Genomic DNA, 18,664 nt, shown 5'->3' on the forward strand with positions numbered 1-18,664 from the left:
TATGGGGTCACCCCTCCATCCAGGCCCCAGCAGCCCTGGGCCTCACCACAGCCCCCCGTCAATACCCCTGACACCTGTCCCCCTGTCTGGCAGCACTTCCTGGACACAATTTCATGTGAACCTCAATTGTACCTGCCTGGGGATGTCAGGGACCTGGACAACAGGACACAGGGTCGCAGAGGAATAATGGAGGAGGGGCTTCCAACTGAGACAGGGTCAGGATGTCTCACACCCTTGAGGGTCCACGCAGCATGTAGGTGGGCTTGTGTCCCAGGGCCCCCCGAGCAAGGTGGGAGGGTGAGAGGGAGCTGGGGACCTGACGCGTCAGCGAGGAGGACCAGGCCCAGGGCAGTGGGCTCCATCCCGACAGCCCACAGCTGGAGAGAGGTTGTGGATGGCTGTTCTCAGGGCGCTTCTGGAAGCTCTTCCAGAGACCCAACGCTCAGGGCCTAGCCTGGGGGCAGGGGTAGCAAACTGGGCCAGGACTTCAGCAAGGTCAGGAGTTGGGAGCGGCAGGGGCGGCATGGGGAGGAGGGGTTAAGAGCCTCTGCTCTGGATTTCCGGTCCCGGGTTCCGGCCGTGGTCCCTGAGACTTCCTAGTTGTGTGGTGTTAGACAAATCACTCTTTTGACCTCGTCAGGCCTCAGTTTGCTGAGCTGTAAGAGGTGACATGCCTGGCACATAGAAGACTCTTAAGAGAGTCCAAAGAGGAAAAAAATAAGATCAGATGGCAAGCCCTTGCGGGTGAGGGGATGGGCAGTGGCAGCGGTGGCCGTGGTGTTGGTGGTGGTGGGAACGGCCAGGACGCAATCTAGTCATCAGCATAGGGGTCTGGGCAGAACTTGCCTCCCTTACAAATCCCCCATCCTGTGGGCAGACAGGTGGTCTCCCCAGGCCCCTGGCCAAAGTGGGTCTCCAGCGTGAGGGGCCAGGGTGCAGGCAGGATGGCGCCGGGCCTCTGAGGGCCCGGGGACTGCATCCCCTCCAGCACTTTTTCTCTGCTTCCCTCGCAGGCTCCACGCGCGCTTCTATGAGCTGGCCCCCAACCTCGTCCCGATGGACTACAGGAAGAGCCCCATCGTCCACGTGCCCATGAGCCTCATCATCCAGATGCCGGAGCTCCGGGTACGTGAGAGGCTGCTGCTCGGCGGAGCCGCGGGATCAGCTAGAGAAGGCCGGGCAGGGGGGCCGGGAGTTTGGGGAATATGCCCCTCTGCATGGGCAGGGCAGCAGGGGCACCCAGACCTGAGTTGAACCCCAGCTGTGCCTCAGTTTCCTCATCTGCACCCTGTGAATAAATGAGCTACGTGTGTGAGTAAATGAGCTTACTCGGTAAGGGTGCCGTGATTGGTGCTGCCCTGTAGTCTGCAGGGCTATCGGCCTGTGCTCACCTGCTTGCCCCTGTGTTAAGTGGCCCGTCTGCTGTCCTTGGCAGATCTTGCTTGTGTCTGCTTTTTAAGGGGATTTTTTTAGCCTCGTCCTCGCATGGCTGTTGTCTCCCACAGCACGGTCACCCATAGCATCTCCTCTCAGACTTTAACGTGCGCAGGAATCACCTAGGGATCTTGTCAAAATGCCGATTCAGGTTCAGTAGGTCTGGGGGTGGGGTCCAAGATTCTGTTTTTCTAACAGGCTCCCAGGTGAGGCTTGACATAAGAGTTTCATTTCCCGAGTTCCTTACACATAAAATGCACTCCAACGGTAAGAAAGCATTTGGGGTTTTAGGGCACATTGCTGTGGGTCTTTGCAAAGAGCCCCTTGCCAGACCTCAGGTGTGTGACTCTGGTGTCAGGGTGTCCACGTGGGGTCCACATGGCATCCACTTGGGGCCTGTATCCTGGTTATGACCTCAGTCCTGGGGGACAGTGAGCCAGAGGCTCAGCCCTGACAAGCGTCCAGCCTGGCCTAGAGAGGGGCTTGATTCCAGGCTCAGAGGTTCACTAGAGGGTATGAAGCACTTCGGCAGGAACCCTGGGATTGTCTCTCAGCCCCCCGTGCTGGCCTGGGCTGGGCACAGAGTGGAGTGGCCCAGTGCTGGCCCAGCTGGGGTGGAGGACTCCAGGAGAGGTGGGCCCTGAGTGAGTTGGGATCAGAGGAAGGAGTCATTGGTATAATTCCCCACCTACCTGTGGGCTGGTCTAGGAAAATTTACAGGAGCTGGGTGACTGCTGGCCTGGGATCTGACTGGCTCTCTGCCTCCTGCTGCTGTTCCCGGCCCAGTTCTCCCACCTCTGGGGCCCCACTTCTGCCCACTGTGATCTTGGTCTGAGCTGAGAGCTGCCCAGGCCCTGGGCTCTTGTTGTAATAGGGAAGAACCTTTTGTATTCTATTCCAAGTTAATCACTAAAGGGATGTTTCCTCTAAGCTTAAATTATACGTAATGGCCCATCTCTGGGAACCCTGCCTCCCAGGTAATGAGCGTTAAGCTAAAATACCTCTGTTTAGCTCACAAGAAACATCCTGACCAGGCCCACCTGTGAATGACTACAGGAAGGAAGAAATTAACACCTCCCCTCCGGAGGCTGATGGGAAACAGGAAGTGTTTGACTTTACTCCCTCCCCTTTTAGTATAAAAGAAGCCTGAATTCTAACTCAGGCAAGATGGTTCTTTGGGGCAGGAGGAGTCCACCATCTTCTTGGTTAGCTGGCTTTCTGAATAACATCACTATAAATTGCCCAAACAACTCGTTTCTCGATGCGTTGGCCTCTTGTGGGGTGAGCAGTACGAACGTGGACTCAGTAACACTGTCTTCCCTTGCATGTCAAGGCAGGAGCCTCCATGTACTCCCTGGGCAATGGGACTAATCCCTGCTCTTGCCTCAGAAGAAGTGATGCCTCCAGTGGGCACACCGTGGTTCTGCTGAGCCCTCCGTGCTCATCTGAACAATATAACAAGACATGATGCTTGCAGAGCTCTCACTGGTGCCAGGCTTCGTACCAACACCTTACATACTTTAACTTATTCAACCATCTCACAACCCAGTTAGGTAGGTGCAGTTATTATCCCCATTTTACAGATGGGGAAACTGAGGCCCAGGGGGATTAGATCACTCGTTCAAGGTCACATAGGCCGTAGCTGTCGGGCCTCTGGGTTCCTCCCAGTGAACCTTCACCTATGGTGACTGCTGTGGTTGTTTTCTTCAGGAGAATCCCTTCAAGGAAAGGATTGTGGAGGCTTTTTCTGAGGATGGCGAGGGGAACCTCACCTTCAACGACTTTGTCGACATGTTTTCTGTGCTCTGTGAGTCGGCTCCCCGCGACCTCAAGGCAAACTACGCCTTCAAGATCTACGGTAACGAGGGCCCGGAGGAGGGGCTGTGATGCTGCGTGCGGGTGGTGGCATTCCATAGGCCACTAGTTACTGCTGGTTCCCACCCTGGGGACGCTGGGGACACCAAGAACACTCTGAAGAGTGCCTGTCCAGCACAGTGGCCAGTGGGGACAGCTAGTGCATAAGAGACATCTGCAGGGTCCTGAGAGCAGAGGAGGGAGGGACCCACTCCACCTAGGGCGGGTGGTTAGCGTGAGGGGAATTCACATGTGGTGACATTTCAGCATGGCCTCGGAGGGCAGGAGGAGATTTGTCAACAGGAGAATGGGAGTGGGCATACCTGGTAGAGGGAGCACCACAAAGCACAGGGCGTGGTGAGAAGATGGGGAGACGAATGTGGTGGGATGAGGGCGGTGCGAATCTGGAGAGGTCACTGGGGCTGGGCTGTGAGGAGCCAGCCAAGGAGTTTGGGGGCCACTGCAGGGTTTCAGGTGAGGCCAGGAAGCCCTGTGTTCTAGAAAGATCACTCGGCATCCTGGAGGAGCTAGACTGGCAGAGGCCAGGGTTCTGGAGAGGAGGTCTCTGCCAGGTGGTGGGGTTGGGCTGAGAGGTAGGCTTCTAGGTCCCCCCTCCCACTTCTGCAATTGCTGCCAGAGGTAGGGTGGCCTCATTTCACCCCAGCCCAGCCCAGGACCCACTGTCCCACTGGCCACCAGAGGGCGCCGAGCAACTGCAAAGCTTTTGGTTTCTCCTGTGGCGATAGGAGAGAATTTCACGCTGCAGAGCTCGTATGCTGTGAGCCTGACAGCGGCTGGGACTGGTGTCAAACCCTCAGACAGTGCTCAGATGGGAACTTTGAGGCCCAGGGAGGGTCCGTCCTGGACCAGAGGAGCCACAGACAAACCTCCTGTGCCCAGCATCTTTCATCAGCCAGGGGATCCCAAGGCAATGGGGCCCATTGGGCTGTTTTTTCATTTTGTAGTTGTCACGTTTATTTCAGGGGACTTTGGTCTACATATATCTCTGCACCCACATTGTGTTTGCACGTCAGAGGCATGGTACCCACCTTGTCTACCCTTAACAAACTACGCCCACAAGGTTCAAGTAAAAAGCTTCTCGGATTCCAACCATCATCCCCCTAATGTTGGACCCCATGGCATTGCTTCTGGGAAGGCTGTAGTCTGCCAGAGAGGGGAAGTGCAGGGCACACAGCCAAGCAGGTGTGGGGACAAGTGAAGGGAGAACCAGGGCTCCCCTACCACCCTGGACTGGCGGGTGGAATGGAGAAAGGCAACTGGGACCTGGGGTTTGGTGCTGGGGGGAACTGGGGCCTGACCTCTAGCAAGGATCACCCACTTCCTTGACCTTAGTTTCCCTGAAGAATGAATGGAGTCTGCTGGACAGATAAATGGGAAGGGCGCTCCAGACAGAAGAAATAGCACATGCAAAGATCTGATAGTTGGGTTGAAAGGCAGTCGGAAGGGTGTGCGAGTTCCCTGTGATGAGGCTGTGTGTGGCTCGGCCCTCTGAACATCTTGCTGAGCTGTGGACAGTGCTAGTGCCTTTTGCCGAGTAGAATCAAACCATGTTCCCTGCTCTTTGTGCACAAAAGCCAACCACGGGGCCTCTCTCTGCGGGGGCTTCTGTATCTTCTGACCTCCATGTCTGGCTTGGGACTAGAGGCAATGTGGTGCAGTTTAGAAAATACGGTTCTTAGCATTGAACAGGCCCCGGTCAGCATCCCAGCTTCCCCTCCAAGCAGCCATCTGACCTTGATTCAGTCACTCGGCCTTGCCAGGTCTTGGTTTCCTTAGCTTTAGAGGGAACACAGGGTCCGCCATGGGGCAAGGCCAGGAGAGCCATTTAGCCTGGGCCCAAAGTTCCCAGGAGGCCTCAGATTTGGACATGCGAAGTGTCTCAGGCCGAGGCTGGGCTTGCCGTCATGGTGGGGGTTTGTGCAGATTGTGAATGCGGATTTGTTGAATGTGGTGTTAAGAGGTGCCTCGTGAGTGAGACCCCCTGGTCCCTTTTGGCTGAGGACAAGGATCCAGTGTCCCCGGAGTGTGCACAGAGGGGCCAGGGAGGTATCTGGTGTGACCAGCTCAGAGGAGAGTGGCCTGAGCGTCCCTGACCCCACCCCACAGACTTCAACACCGACAACTTCATCTGCAAGGAGGACCTGGAGATGACGCTGGCCCGGCTCACCAAGTCGGAGCTGGACGAGGACGAGGTGGTGCTCGTGTGTGACAAGGTCATTGAGGAGGCCGATCTGGACGGCGACGGCAAGCTGGGCTTCGCCGACTTCGAGGACATGATCGCCAAGGCCCCCGACTTCCTCAGGTGCCTTCCCAAGGGGCTGGCATGGGCAGGGCAGGCCTGAATGGGGGCCGCAGCCAGGAGACCCCGCGGGGCTGAGGCACTGTCACTGCTCCCGAGAGCAGTGGTCCCGGCAGGCCCCGTGTGGGCCGGGAGGCAGGTCACGTTCCAGGCCCAGCTGCCCTCAGTGCGTGACTGGGAAGTCCTCTGCCCCCAGCCGGGCCAGTCTCTGGTGAAGGATAGAGACTGGGGGCCCTTTGGTTATGTCGGGGGTTGGATGCCCTGGGCACAGCTGGTCCTCCAGGCCTTCCTTCCCTCATGCAGATTGTTTGCATCCTCTGCACCCTCCTGGAGGAAATGTCCAGGGTTGGGTGCGGGGCCTGGTTAGCTTTCTGCTGAGGACCTTTACCAACCCAGTCCAGAGCCTCTCAGCCCCTCTTGCACTTTCTCTTTCCAGCACTTTCCACATCCGGATCTGAGGACAGTGCCGAGGTTGCAGGGGCCAGAAACTGACCATCCAGCTCTGCTGCCTACACGAGTGTGACCTCCAAGCTCCCCAGGAGAGAAGCTGTGGCCTCTGGGGTTTACACCCACGAACATTTCCTTGGCCCTTTCAGCAAAAAATCCTTAACCAGGGAAGGGGGGATGTGAGGAGCAGGGCCTTTCCCAGTCCCCCTGTGGTCCCTCCATAGGCCTTCCCTCTATCCCCCCAACCTTCCCCACACCCTGGTCCTCTCCCCATCAGAAATGGCCCTACTGTGAGGGGAAGACAGAACCCCTAACAGGGCAGGGGTGCTGACTTGTCCAAGTGCTGGGCAGGCACCCTGGTTGCCCAGGGCAAAGTGAAAAAAAAAAAGGACAAGGTTTAACGAGCTATGCAATCTTTCTCCAGATCCACAGCTGGGCTACACCCAACCCCGCCTGTTCCTTCTCCCCTGACCCTTCCCAATGTGAAGGTGTGTGAACAGTGGGTCCAAGGGCTCTGTCCCTGTCTCTGTCTAGGACCTGAGCACCACCCCATCTGCCCTCCCCAATGACGTGGAATCCTCACTGGTGTGTGCTGTCCACAGATTTGTGAACTCCTGGTACAGTAAAACACTTTCATGTCCTCGTGTTCTCTGGGTCTGCCAAGGTTAGGAAATGTTCACTGGTCCCTTTTCTCCTTGAAATTCCACCATTAGCAATTCATGTCTCTAAGCATTGCCTTCCCACTTTAGGCACCAACTTTTATTTCAGTGCTTATGTCCTTGAGGGGAAGACACATCTGTGCCCCAAATCTTCGAGTGAGCACCACGAAGAGATGTTGGGTGAAAACCGTTTCCATTTGCCTCATAGTGATAGTCATTCTGGTGAAGATTTATGGAGTACGAACCATGTATCAGGTACAGGGTGACCAGATCACATAGGGGTGGCCAGCAAGCGCCCACTGGCTGGCTCCAAAAACTGCCCAGCAGCGCCCAGGCTGACCCAGGCGGCCAGCCAGGCTTGGGCCTGCCTTAGGAGGGGTGACCAACTGTACAGTCTTGAGCAGGCTGCTGATTTACTCTCAGTCCCTACAACCCCCCTGGGAGGTAGGGACTCTTAGAGCCCCATTTCTCAGAGGGAGACACTGCATAGCCAAGAGGCCGCTGTGGGTAGGTTTTCCCCACAAATGTGAACTGAGCCAACTCTGCCCAGGGAGGGGGCCCGAGGGGGGCTATGGTGTTCTCTCTGGGGAGGGTTAGTTGCCTGGGGGCAGTGGGCAGGGGCAGCAGCCCAATTGCTCACCCTTATGGAGGTGGGGACACATGGGTATGAGGGGGAGTGGGATCCCAAGGGAAGGGGAAGGAAGGATCCTGAGGGAAGGGGACTCAGGAGGAGCCAGGCTGACCTGAGGGAATGGCTGTAGTGAGAGGCCTGAGGGCCCCGTGTGTAGAGCTGATGCCTGGGCAAGGCCTGAGGGCCCCCAGGTGGGTCTGGGTCTCATGGGAGGGGTCTGAGAGCCACCCCTAAAGGCCAAGGCTGGCTGGAGGCAGAGGGCAGATGAGGGTGACCTGGTCAGATAGGGATGCCAGCAAGTACCCACTGGCTGGCTCCAGAAACGGACCAGCAGCGCCCAGGCTGACTGGCTGGCAGGTGGCTGCTCCTGTCTGGGTCTCCGTCTCCCCGATCTGCAGCAAAAAGTGTCAGACTGGGGTCTGCCCAGCTTGCATTATGAGGCTGGGCTGAAGGTGGGGGCAGAGAGGGGCTGAGGGGATGGTCCCTGGGAGCCCAGGTGCCCCAGGGTCAGAACCATCACCTCCGAGGCTGGGGCTTTGCTGCTACTTCCCTGGTTTCTTGCCCCAACCCCCCTGGGGCAGGAGCAGGGATGTGGCCCTGGGCCCTCCCTCCTTTCTGCTGATGGCGCCACAAGGAGGGGGACTGGTTTTGGTTTCAAGAGCAACTGAATGACATCACTCAGCCAGTTAGGAAAATGCCAGCGCTGCCACAGGGCCTGCCCCACGCTCAGTAAGTGTTCAGTGGTGGGAGGTCAGCACGGTCAATCCGTCCGGGCCCGGCCTGCTCATCTTGGAAATGCGGGTGGCCTTTGGCCAGTCCCCACTCCTCTCGGGCCTTGATTTCCTCTGGATGGGTGGGAGGCACTGGGGAAGCAGGACACAGCCCTGAGCTGCAGGCAGCTGGAAGGTCCCCTCCCATCCTGTCCCCTAGGCTGTCTCGGAGCCTTGTTCCAGAGCAGGCTGGTTCGATCTGAGGGTCCAAGGGGTGCCTTCAAGCAAGCTGAGAGCTTCCCAGTAAGCCCTGGCATAGCCCAGATACCGGGAAACCCGCTGGTGAGCTTCAGAAAGCCAGGCCTCCTCAGGATCTGTGCTTCTTGTCTGTGAAGAAGAGCCTCCGGAGCTTGTCAGGCTGCAAGGAGAGAGAAGATGCTAGAGCCTGGGTCCCTGGACAGGGAGGGGAGAGCCAGGCTCAGGGCATCCCTCGGCAGCGACTGGGGGCTTGGGCTCAAGGCCAGAGAAAGGCCAGGTTGGAATAGTGATAGTTGCTCCACCGCCCCTCGCAGTGCCAGAAATTCCACTCCAGCCCTCTGGTTTGGATGAAGGATTCGCCCTCTCTGCCTAAGGAGGCTAGGGGAAAGTGGAGAAGAAAGGCCAAGTCCCCCCTTCCCTCACTGGGTCCCCTGGGGTCCCCAACCCCAGCGCTGTCTGCCCCAGCCATGCCCTAGGTAGAATGGGGGTGGGGTTGTACATGGTGCCACCAGGGACCGGAAGGACTTTGCAGCTAGAGGAAGAGCAGTCATGGGATGTGGCTTCTGTGGTTCTTAGAAGGGCTGTCTGCAGGCAGGATCTGTGGTCCCGGGCGTCAGGACCTCAGAGGCAGCCTTGCACCAGGCGAGCTCCCTGTCCTGGGGTGTGTGGGCACAGCCCTGCCCTGGGGGAGGAGATGGCAGAGCTTCTGGTGAAGGCCTTTCAGCTGGGAGCTCGGGGTTTTGCTGTTCAAGCAGAAGAGGAGGTCTGCACGTGCCCAAGGTCTGAGGCTGTGCCCTCGGGGAGTGGGCTCTCCCAGCTCATCGGCTCCAGGCCTAGGCAAATACGCTGGGGCTGAGGGCTCAGGAGGGTTCCTCTGCCTCCCTGGGAATCCTGACCACCTCCCTCTGCCCTCCTGATCCCTGCTTCTCCTTTTCTCCTTTCTTATCAGAAATCCCCAGGAATAACAGCTGCTCACTGACAGCCATCTCTGGGCGGTGTCCTGAGCACATAAGGATGTCTAGCTTCACCACCTGGGCAGCCGCCCCTGGACACAGCCATAGGACCAGCCCATTTTACAGATGAGGAAATGGAGATCCTGGGTAGATGCTAAATAAGAATACAGGATGCCCGGTTAAATTTGAACTTCAGATAAATGAGGAATAATTGCACTACTGGGGACATAGTTATGCTTAAAAAAATTACTCGTTGTTTATCTGAAATTCAAATTAACTGGGCGTCTTGTATTTTATCTTGCTAAATCTGGCAGTCTTAGTTGCGGGGGAAACTATCTTGCCCAAAGCCACGTGGCTAGGGAGTGGCTGAGCCGTGAAAAGGGCCAAGGCAAGTCAGACCTGGAGCCAGGGCCCTTGTCCATGTCTCTGAGGCTCTGAGACGCTTGCAGTGGCCAAGAGGGAGGGACAGGAGTCCTAGTCTGCCACAGAGAAAGACATCAGAAGGGCCTGGAAGCCTCCATCTTACATCCAAACCTAACATCTGCCTTTCCCACCATCTCTAAGCAGAAGTTAGGGCTGGAAAGTTCTGGGCAGTGGCAGTGACCTGACCTGCCCATGCCTGAGGGCCACAGGTCCCTCCTACCACCCCACCCATGGAGCCCACCTTATGTGTCCGTCCAGTCTCCTTGCTCCTGGCTGCCGGGATTTGTTCATAGGTGTTCCTGGGCTCTGGGAGCTCCGGGGCCCCCAATATCCTCTCATAGCGACAGTCTGTGGACCCTGAAAGCTTGCTATATGTGGGACTTGCTCCAGGATAGGGGGGCCTGGCTGGGCCACCCCAGCAGACTGTGATCTGCTCGTAGGTACTGCTGCCTTCTTGGTCTGGCGTATCCCTGGCCTCTGGGAGGCCTTCTGCCCGGATGAGCTCATAGATGTCTGCAGAACGGCTCAGTTTTGGAGACCCCTGACTCCAGGTAACAGCTGAGGATCCTAGGGCCTCAGAACTGGGGGGCAGGAGAAGGCCCCAAGAAGTGGGAGACACTCTAGGGCCCTGGTCTGGGCTCACCCCAGAGAGGGCAGTTCCCGGGCCATCAGGCTTGTTCTGGCTTCCATCTGAGAGTCTCCTCAGGGCCTCCTTGCCTGCGGAGCAGGCCTGGCTGCTGGCTGGAACTGGCCCCTGCCTGCCAGACACATCTGTGCCCCGGCCTAGCTGTGCCTGGTTCATCTTTCTCCGGTCTGCATAGATGATGTTGTTGGGGCCTCCAAAAGACTCGTCCAGAAGGGAAGCGCTCCTCTCCGGGAGGGGAGGCACCTTGATGGGGGCCTGGGAAGAGAGCAACAGAACCTCTTAGAGGTTACCCTGTCACTAAGTTGCCTTCTGGTAAACTGCAGGTCTCTCAGACAAGCTGAGGCCCCTTGTCTTGGGCTTAGTTTACCTGACTGTTACGTGCAGGGGTTGGTTGACATTCGGGGTCCCTGCCAGCTTCACGCTCTAGGACTCTGAGTATGGTCCTTATGTTGGCATTCAAGGCCAGGGGTCACAAAATCTACCTCCCACCCAAGATCATCCTGCCCTGCTCCTCTCCCCTCCAGAGTGGTGGTCCCTCAGAGCCCCCTGAGCCCACCCACTCACTGCTCCCTTCCCCTTCAGGATGGTCCACCCCCAAGTCCATCAACTGTGTATTTATTCAACAGATATTTAGTAAGCACTGTGTAGACGCCGTCCTAGGTGCCAAGGGCTCAATGATGAGCAATCCCACCTCTTGGGAGTTTACATTCTAACCTGGAGATGGGCAACATACTGCTCTGTTTTTTTAATGTGGTGGATGTAATATATGATACAATAATATATCACAAGATAATATACTGTTGGCTCATGATCAGTACTATGAAGAAGAGCAAAGCAGAGTAATGGGATAGGGAGAATGGCTGGTAGGAGAGGGGATATTGTCTATAGTTTAGGTGGGCCTCCCTGAGGAAATGACATTTAAGCAGAGAATGGAATGCAGTGAGAGTAGAAGCCATGCAGATGTCTGGTGGGAAGAGCATTCCAGGCAGTGGGTACAGCAAGAGCAAGGGCCCTGAGGTGGGAACGAGGTTGATGTGTTCAAGGGAGATCCAAAGGCCAATGAGGTTAGAGAAGAGTGAAGAAAGGGGACAGGTAGCAGGGCACCTGGTGAGGCTCTTGTGGACCCTGGTGAAGATTTCAGATTTTATTTTAAACATGAGGAGAAGCCCTCGCTGTGATCTGATATATGTTAAGAAAAATCTCCGTGAGTCCCTCCTGTGAGTTGCTGTGGAGGAAAATAAAGTACTGACTCACAGGCATCCCACTCTACAGTTTACAAAGGGATTTTTCTGACATTTCATATCCATTCCCTCATTCAAGCCTCACAGGAACCTCAAGATTGGTAAACTGAGGCTCAGAGAGGTTATGTGACTTGTCCAAAGTCACTCAGCTAGAAAGGCCAAGCCAAGGCTTGAACCAAATCCACCAGCCAGAGGCAGGCCACAGCATGGGTGAACCACTGGGTAATTCCAAGCTGGGCCGCTCCTCTCTGGGCCTGGCACTCACCCTCCGCAGCCTGAGGGGCTGGCCAGTGTGGCCTCTTCGGGCCTGACGGTGGACGTGGCACCCACATTCCTGGTCTAGCAACCCTGACTCTGGGTAGCCCAGGATCCTCCTCACCTCCATGCTTTCTTCCTTGGAGAGGTTCCAGGGACTTGCATCCAGGCTCTTCTTTTTGTAGAGGAAGGAGACCTGGGGCTTTGGAGAGGGGCGGGGGCTGGCAGCCTTGTCTGGGACCACCGTGGGGGATACTGCAGCAGGCGGGTTTTCCAGGCCCAGATTGGTCTGATGGAGGCCCAGGGTGATGGCGTCATATAGATCACTGTCCTCTAGCTGGAGGCGGTGGGGACACAGCAGGTGTGTGGTCATACACCCCTGGCCAGCCTCTGGCCTCCTGCCAGAGACTGCTGGCCAGAGACTGAAACATTCCCACCAGGTCCCTGACCTCAGGTAGAACGCATCCTCCATCTCCCCTTCTCAAATAGGGACCATGACCCTGCACTGAGTGCCCCTGGGTGGCAGGAAATAGGGAAGGCAAGGAAAGGCATGTGGTCGAGCGGGGGACACCCCTGGCCTGGGCACCCTGCCCCCTCCCCCCGGGAAGAGAGGTACCTACCCGGGGGCAGGCAGCAGCCAGGGTCTCCCCGAAGGGCTCAAACTGCACCTCCTGGTAATGGCGCACGAGCTCGGCCAGGGTGCCGTGGCTCTGGGTGTCCCCTGAGACGAGGTAGCGCCGGTTTCGGAGGTGGTTGATGACAAAATGCCGGCAGCGGTCACTGCCCCTGCAACACAAGCACTTGTGGCCTGGGGCTGCTGACAACCGGCAGCCCTGCCTTGGCCCAGGGCCGGAGCTGACCCAGGGCCATGCTGCCCACTTGGGCCTTGACGTGTTCCTCTGTAAAGTGGAACTTGACATCCAGCAAACCCAGCCTTGCAGGTGATAGGGAGCGGTTTTTCAACGCCCCCCGCCCCCGCACGTCAGTCAGGGAGGAAAGGGCCAGGGCCGGAGTAAGGGGGAGTGAGGCACTCAGCTTGGAGTGTGAATGCAAATTTAAAGGGATGCCACAAAACTCAGTAATCAAGATAACTAATGATGCAATATTTTAGAAGGTCAAAGTTAATACCAAAATATCCATTATGAGCAAAATATCTAAGGCTTAAAGATGAGGACCGAGCCCACACTTGCACAACTCAGCCTTACTCATCTCACCCAAATCCCGGCCAGGCCAAAAAGATGGAGTTCCAGGTCCCATCTCCACTCCAGCCTGTAAAGTCCCACCCTCTTCATTTTCCTTTTTTATGGAAGAGTAACGTAAACACAGTGAAGTGCACACGTCCTAAGTGTGCAGCTCGATGAATTTCCGCATATGAACATTCCCATGTAACCACCGCCTAGAGCAGAACAAAACATTTTCCGGCTCCCCAGAAGACTCCCTCGTGGCCCCTTCCAGTCAAACGTAGCCACCACTCTGACCCCCATCACCATAGATCAGTTTTGCTTGTTATGGAATTTCACCTAAATGGAATCATACAGTATTTCTTTTTTGTGTCTGGCTTCTTTCACGCAACGTTATATCTTTGAGATTGATTGATGTCCATGTAGAATTAGCTTCTTTTTTCCCCCCATTGATAGGTAGTATTCCCTTTAATTAAAAAAATCCACAATTTATCCATTCTGCTGATGGACATTTAGATTATTTCCACATCTGGGCAATTATAAATAAAGCTGCTCTGAACATTCTTGTACATGGCTTTTGCTGAATATATGTATTCATTGCTATTGAGAATATCCCAGGAAGGAGAATTGGGTGAGGGATGCACGTATGTTTAGCTTTAGTAGATTATGCCGAATTGTTTTCTAAAATCATTGCCAAGTATGAGAGTTGCAGTTGCTCTGCATCTTCACCAACTATTAGGTAGCCTCTGTCTTTCCACTGTAGCCAGTCATTGTGGTTTTAGTTTCTATTTCCCTGATTGCTAAAGCTGCTGAACACCAGTACGCTCACTGCCCTTTTGGACCCTCTTTTAGGAAGTGCCTTTATTTTGCCTGTGTCATCTTTGTCTCATTGATTTGCAGGAGTTCTTCATATAGTCTGGATATGAGTCTTTTATTAGGTGTATGTATTACAATACAAAACCTCTCCAGCACTGTGGCTTGTCCTTTTATTCACTGAATGGTATCTTCTGATTAACAAAAGTTCTTAATTTTAAAGAAATCCAATTTGTTAACCTTCTCTTTTATGGTCAGTACTCTTGTGTCTCGTTTAAGAAATCTTTGCCTGTCTCAAAGTCATGAAAAATATTTCCTATGTTTTCTTTTCCTATGTTTTCTTTTGCTTTTCTCACTTGGGTCTGTGAACCATCTAGAATTAATTTCTCTGTATGGTGTGAGGTGGGGGTCATTTTTTTCCATTTGGATATCCAATTGCTCCTGTACCACATATTGAAAAAACCAGCCTCCCCATACTCCTCCCCCCTGGCCCCCCCCCCGCCCTCCCCCCCGCTGAATTGCAGTGGCACCTCTGTTGCAAATCAGGTAACCAAATGTGGGGGACTGTTTCTGGATTCCACTGGGCTATTTGTATATCTTTGTGCAGCCCCACTTTGATCTCTTTAATAAGCTGGCACTCCACCTAAGATCATGTTTGAAAAAAAAAAAGCCCTGATGCTGAAAAGACATTTGAAAACTGCTGAGTTTGTATATTTCAAAGTGCTGAGGACCATACCTGGCACATAGAATAACAATAACTATTTTAATAATGACTAAATTTAATAATGTCATTTAATAATGACATTTATTTATTTACTATGTTCCAGACACTGTACCAAGCACGTTTAAAGGTATAAACTCATCAAACCCATTCAACAATCCTATGCAATATTCCCATTTTACAGATGAGGACATGTAGGTGCGGAGAGGCAAAGTGACTTGCTCAAGATCAGCATTTGAACTGGGGCAATCTGAACAGATGATAATTTTGAATCTGAATCTGAGGCCTTTGAGATTTGCCCTAGAGCCCCAGCCTCCCTCCCTCCCTAACTAGGGGTGGGGGAGGGAACTTCTTCCTTTTTCTGCCTTTCCACACCCAACCTACCCTTGGGACGGACTCTGACATCACCACCTCTGACTTCATCCTGGCCATCTTATCTCCTCTTCTCCATACCCACTGCCTTACCCTAGCCCAAGCTTCCTCATCTAGCCCAGACCTCACCCCTCAGTGGTCCCCACTGCCCCCATACCTCCAGCACCTGTCTTGAGTCCTCCTTCCATAGGCTGCCTGAAGTATCCTTGCAAAACCTAAGTCTGACCAGGTGACCCTTCATTGTCTACAGACATAGCCAGGCATCCAAGGCCGTCCTGAGCTGCCCTCAGCCTTCCTCTCCGGGCATTGTTCCACTGGAACCATGTGTCCTTCTGCCTGCGGCAACTTGTGGCTTCCAACACCTCAGTCTGCCCTGTCTCTGTTCTTTTGCATATGCAGTTCAATCTATTGGAAATGCCTTCCTAAACCCCAATCACACCTCCTTTTCTGCCCATCAAGTTGCTGTTCTTCCTTCTATCCTGTGCTCAAAACCCACCTCTGTGAAGCCTTCCCCAGCCTCCCATCAGGAGGAGGTTCTCCCCTGCCCCCCACCAACTCACCCCCTTGAAGGTGGGTGCTTCATCCTAGTATATGGCCGGTGCTGCTCAGAAAATGTCTGATGGACATGGACGGATGACTGAGGGAGTGAAGGAGTCAGGGCCCAGGGAAAGCCCAGCAGTGTGGGCTGGTGGAGATTCCAAGCTTATCTGCAAGACTGGCTTGTGGAGCCAGAGCCTGCCTGCCTTTGCAGAGGGCTTCCTTTCTTACCTGTAGGACAAGATGTAGCCGGTGGCCTGGTCGCTGAGGCGGATGAGGAAGGAGCCAAGAGCTTTGTCCCTGAGCAGCTGCTCTGTCTGCCTGGGCAGAGGACATGCCGTTAGCTGGGGCTGGGTCCCCACAGCAGCAGGAGCAGCCTGACTTAGACCAGCCTCAGAGTCCCTGCCAGCCATGCCCCAGACCCAGTGCACAGATCTCCAACCCTTTATAGAGAACTCCCTCAGACTTTCGGCTGGTTCTGTGGTCGGTCTGGGTTCAGTCAAGCAAACTCAAGACTCAGTCTGGGGCTGGCTGGGTTGGAATCCTGAGGTCACATACACACACACAACCCGCCCCCACTACTGCCTCACCAGCAGGCACAATAGCCGCTGCCCCTCTCCACCTGAATGTCCCTGCAGGAAGAAGGAATCCATATAGCTGGAGATTTTTAGGTTTGTGGGATCCTTGCCTCAGGACTGCTGTGTACAGTTGTGCAGGATGTGTACCACACAGTAGTTTCTGCAGGGAGAAGGCGTTGGTATGTCTGGAGCCTGACCACGACGGCAACTCATAGGTTCTCATCCCCCTCACTTGCATGTCCCCTTCAGCCTCAGGCAGCTACGAATAGCTCTAAATGATGCCAAGGATTTTGGAGGCATGGTGGAAATTCCAGCTGTCTTCTGGTTTGGCAGTACATAGACCAGATATTTCCTCACCCACTTATTCACCATACACTAGCTGAATGCCTGCTCTATGCGGGACCAGCTACAAACTTTGCAGGGCTCAGTACTAAATGAAAACCTGGAGCCCCTTACTCAAAAAGTAAGAATTTCAACATGGTGACGGCCGCATGTTCAGCCAAGACTGGGGCCCTTCTGAGCAGAGGGCCCTGTGTTACAGCACACGTCAATGCCCGTGAAGCTGTGCCTGCTTCAATGCCAGGTGCTGGGCCAGGAGGACCTAACGAGTGGTTGCATTTGTCATTCCTTCAGCTAGTGCTTTGGCAGCTTGGAGATCCAGCCCAATCAGAAAGCCAGCCTCCACATCTTGGCCCTTATTCCTAGAGTAACTGTATATCCAGGTTCGCCTGGGAGAGTCCCCACTTAAAACAGTTCTCCTAGTAAGTCCTCTTACTAACAGTGCTCTGGTTTGGATGATGAACGAAACAGTCCCCCCAGTAATTCATCAGGTTATCCGGAGCTGTTCTGAATGCATCCTGCTCCAGCCTGCCCCTCTCTCTTTCTCTGGCAGCCTGACAGCCCCAGCCATCCCAGCCCTACACTCAGAGCCGGGGCCAGTGCCTTCGCCCACCTTGCCCACAGAAGTGGCTGTCAGAGAACTCGGCATTCCTCAGTCTGTTCCCCCACCCACTGCTTCCTGGGGTCCCTGCCTAGCCCAGGGAAAGGGGCTAGCCCCTCGGCCCTGGGGGTCTAGGGGCCACGCTGGGCACGTGGACAGGGGCAGCCTTACTTGCGGGTGATGAATCCGTGAAACCAGGGGGGCAGGGCTCCATTCTGCAGAATGAGGGGGGCCTGCGTCTCCGTGAACCACCTCAGGGCCAGCTCCTGCAGCTCAGCCAGGGCCTGGCTGTCCCCGGCCCCCTCGGGCCCCCTGACCAGGCTGAGCTGCCTCAGGTGGCCCTCCATTCTGGCGAGCACTGATGTGGAAGCAGAGCCCAGACCACCCGTACGCCTCTATATCTGTGTGCACCCCGGCTCATTTGCCTGAGTCCATGCCCTCCCCAACCACCCGCGGCACACAGGAGCCCTATTGTCACCTCTGACGATATGCGGCTGGTTCTCCTCTCTGATGCTCTGAGGCGGGGCACCTTGGCTGTCTGGGGACATTGGGGGAGGGTCACATCAGCAGTCAGAGAGGGGCAAGAGAGGGATCCCTGACTTCCTGGCTAGCAGATGAGCTGCCCCACTGCGTTTGGCCCCTTCGCCCAACCTCCGGTCTTTGTCTCAGCTGAAGACCAGACTCTGGCTAAAGTCCAGGCACTGCCACTGTTAGCAAAGTGGTGAATTTAAATTCTACTTGTCCTTCCTTCATGGCGGCCACTTGTATCTTGGTGAAGTTCTGGGCTGATTAATTCCTCTTTCCACTCAAGATTTGTTGTCTACTGTGTGCCACGTACATCTGGGCCCTGGGAATAAAGCAGCAACGAAAACAGCATTTTGCCTCATGGCACATACGTTCTAGTGGAAGGAGACAGATAATAAACAAATACATACATAGAATATGGGGTCAAGTGTAATAAGCACTCCAAGAAAAAGGGAGAGGAAGAAGAGGGCATGGATTTTGTTATTTAGACAGGGGGTCAGGTAGGGAGTCAGGGTTGGGGGAAGCCTTGCCCAGGAGGTGCCACTGGAACAGTGAAAGAGAGTGCCAGGCAGGTACCTGGGGGCAGAGATGTTGCTCCCAGCAGAGGGAAGAGCAAGTACAAAGACTATGAGGTGGGACTCTGCTGGAGGTCCTGAAAAACAACCCAGAAGCTCATGTGGCTGGAGGAAGAGCCCTTTGGAGTAGCTGGGACCCCTAGAAGGGCTGCCATAAGGCTTTTGAGAGGAAGCACTGCACCAGTTAAGGCCCAGGATATTTGTTCACGCAAACATCCCTGAATCTCTAGTGTGTTTCCGAGTTTCACAGCAGAAATCCAGGCTCGGTTGACAGTGAGGCAGGGGGTGTTGCAAACAGTCAACCCCAAGGATCTGGGTTAGAATCCCGCTTCCATCACACTGGCACAGGCCTCAAGGCAGTTTCTAAGTGGTTGCAGATAGCTCAATTTCTTCATCTGTAGTATGGGAATAATTTTTAAAAAGCTACTTTCTAGACTCTAGGGTCAAAGTAAACGAGATAGCATAATAGTTAAGAATGAGGGAACATATATATAAATTCCAAAACAGGCAGAACTGACCGATGCCAATAGGAGTTAGGATAGTGTTTACCTTGGGGAGTGCATGACCAGGAAGGGCTGAGGAGCTGCTAGG

The 18,664-nt window shown here is 54.7% G+C and overlaps 2 protein-coding genes across 3 annotated transcripts in view; one reads left to right on the forward strand and one right to left on the reverse strand.

The window, feature by feature from the left end:
• CIB2 (calcium and integrin binding family member 2) overlaps positions 1 to 6,695 on the forward strand; it is a 21,185-nt gene extending 14,490 nt beyond the window's left edge. Inside the window, exons 3-6 of one of the 2 annotated variants that reach the window (XM_068556492.1) lie at positions 1,014 to 1,125; positions 3,145 to 3,292; positions 5,416 to 5,611; positions 6,045 to 6,695. In XM_068556492.1, the coding sequence (XP_068412593.1) occupies positions 1,014 to 1,125; positions 3,145 to 3,292; positions 5,416 to 5,611; positions 6,045 to 6,066 (478 nt within the window). In that variant the 3' untranslated portion in view covers positions 6,067 to 6,695. The other variant, XM_068556486.1, reaches the window with a different exon arrangement.
• A 1,401-nt stretch (positions 6,696 to 8,096) lies between these two features.
• Positions 8,097 to 17,320, reverse strand: SH2D7 (SH2 domain containing 7). Its single transcript, XM_068556474.1, has 6 exons — positions 17,145 to 17,320; positions 15,687 to 15,776; positions 12,448 to 12,617; positions 11,956 to 12,164; positions 9,931 to 10,590; positions 8,097 to 8,473 (listed from the first exon to the last, which is right to left on the reverse strand). Exons 1-6 carry the CDS (start codon positions 17,318 to 17,320, stop codon positions 8,423 to 8,425), a joined length of 1,356 nt encoding a protein of 451 aa, XP_068412575.1. The 3' UTR covers positions 8,097 to 8,422.
• Between the last annotated feature and the right edge of the window lie 1,344 nt (positions 17,321 to 18,664).

The sequence above is a fragment of the Eschrichtius robustus genome, chromosome 1 (genome assembly GCF_028021215.1).
Source record: "Eschrichtius robustus isolate mEscRob2 chromosome 1, mEscRob2.pri, whole genome shotgun sequence".
Lineage (NCBI taxonomy): Eukaryota > Metazoa > Chordata > Mammalia > Artiodactyla > Eschrichtiidae > Eschrichtius > Eschrichtius robustus.

Bases quoted from the DNA above. Each gene is read 5' to 3' on its own strand.
- SH2D7 (XM_068556474.1), bottom strand. From the start codon at position 17,320: ATGGAGGGCCACCTGAGGCAGCTCAGCCTGGTCAGGGGGCCCGAGGGG. The intron at 15,777-17,144 runs GTAAGGCTGCCC...TCCTCTGCCCAG, and splicing joins CACGGATTCATCACCCGCAA to GCAGACAGAGCAGCTGCTCA. The intron at 10,591-11,955 runs GTGAGGAGGATC...CTCTCTTCCCAG, and splicing joins CCAAGGAAGAAAGCATGGAG to GCCCCCATCAAGGTGCCTCC.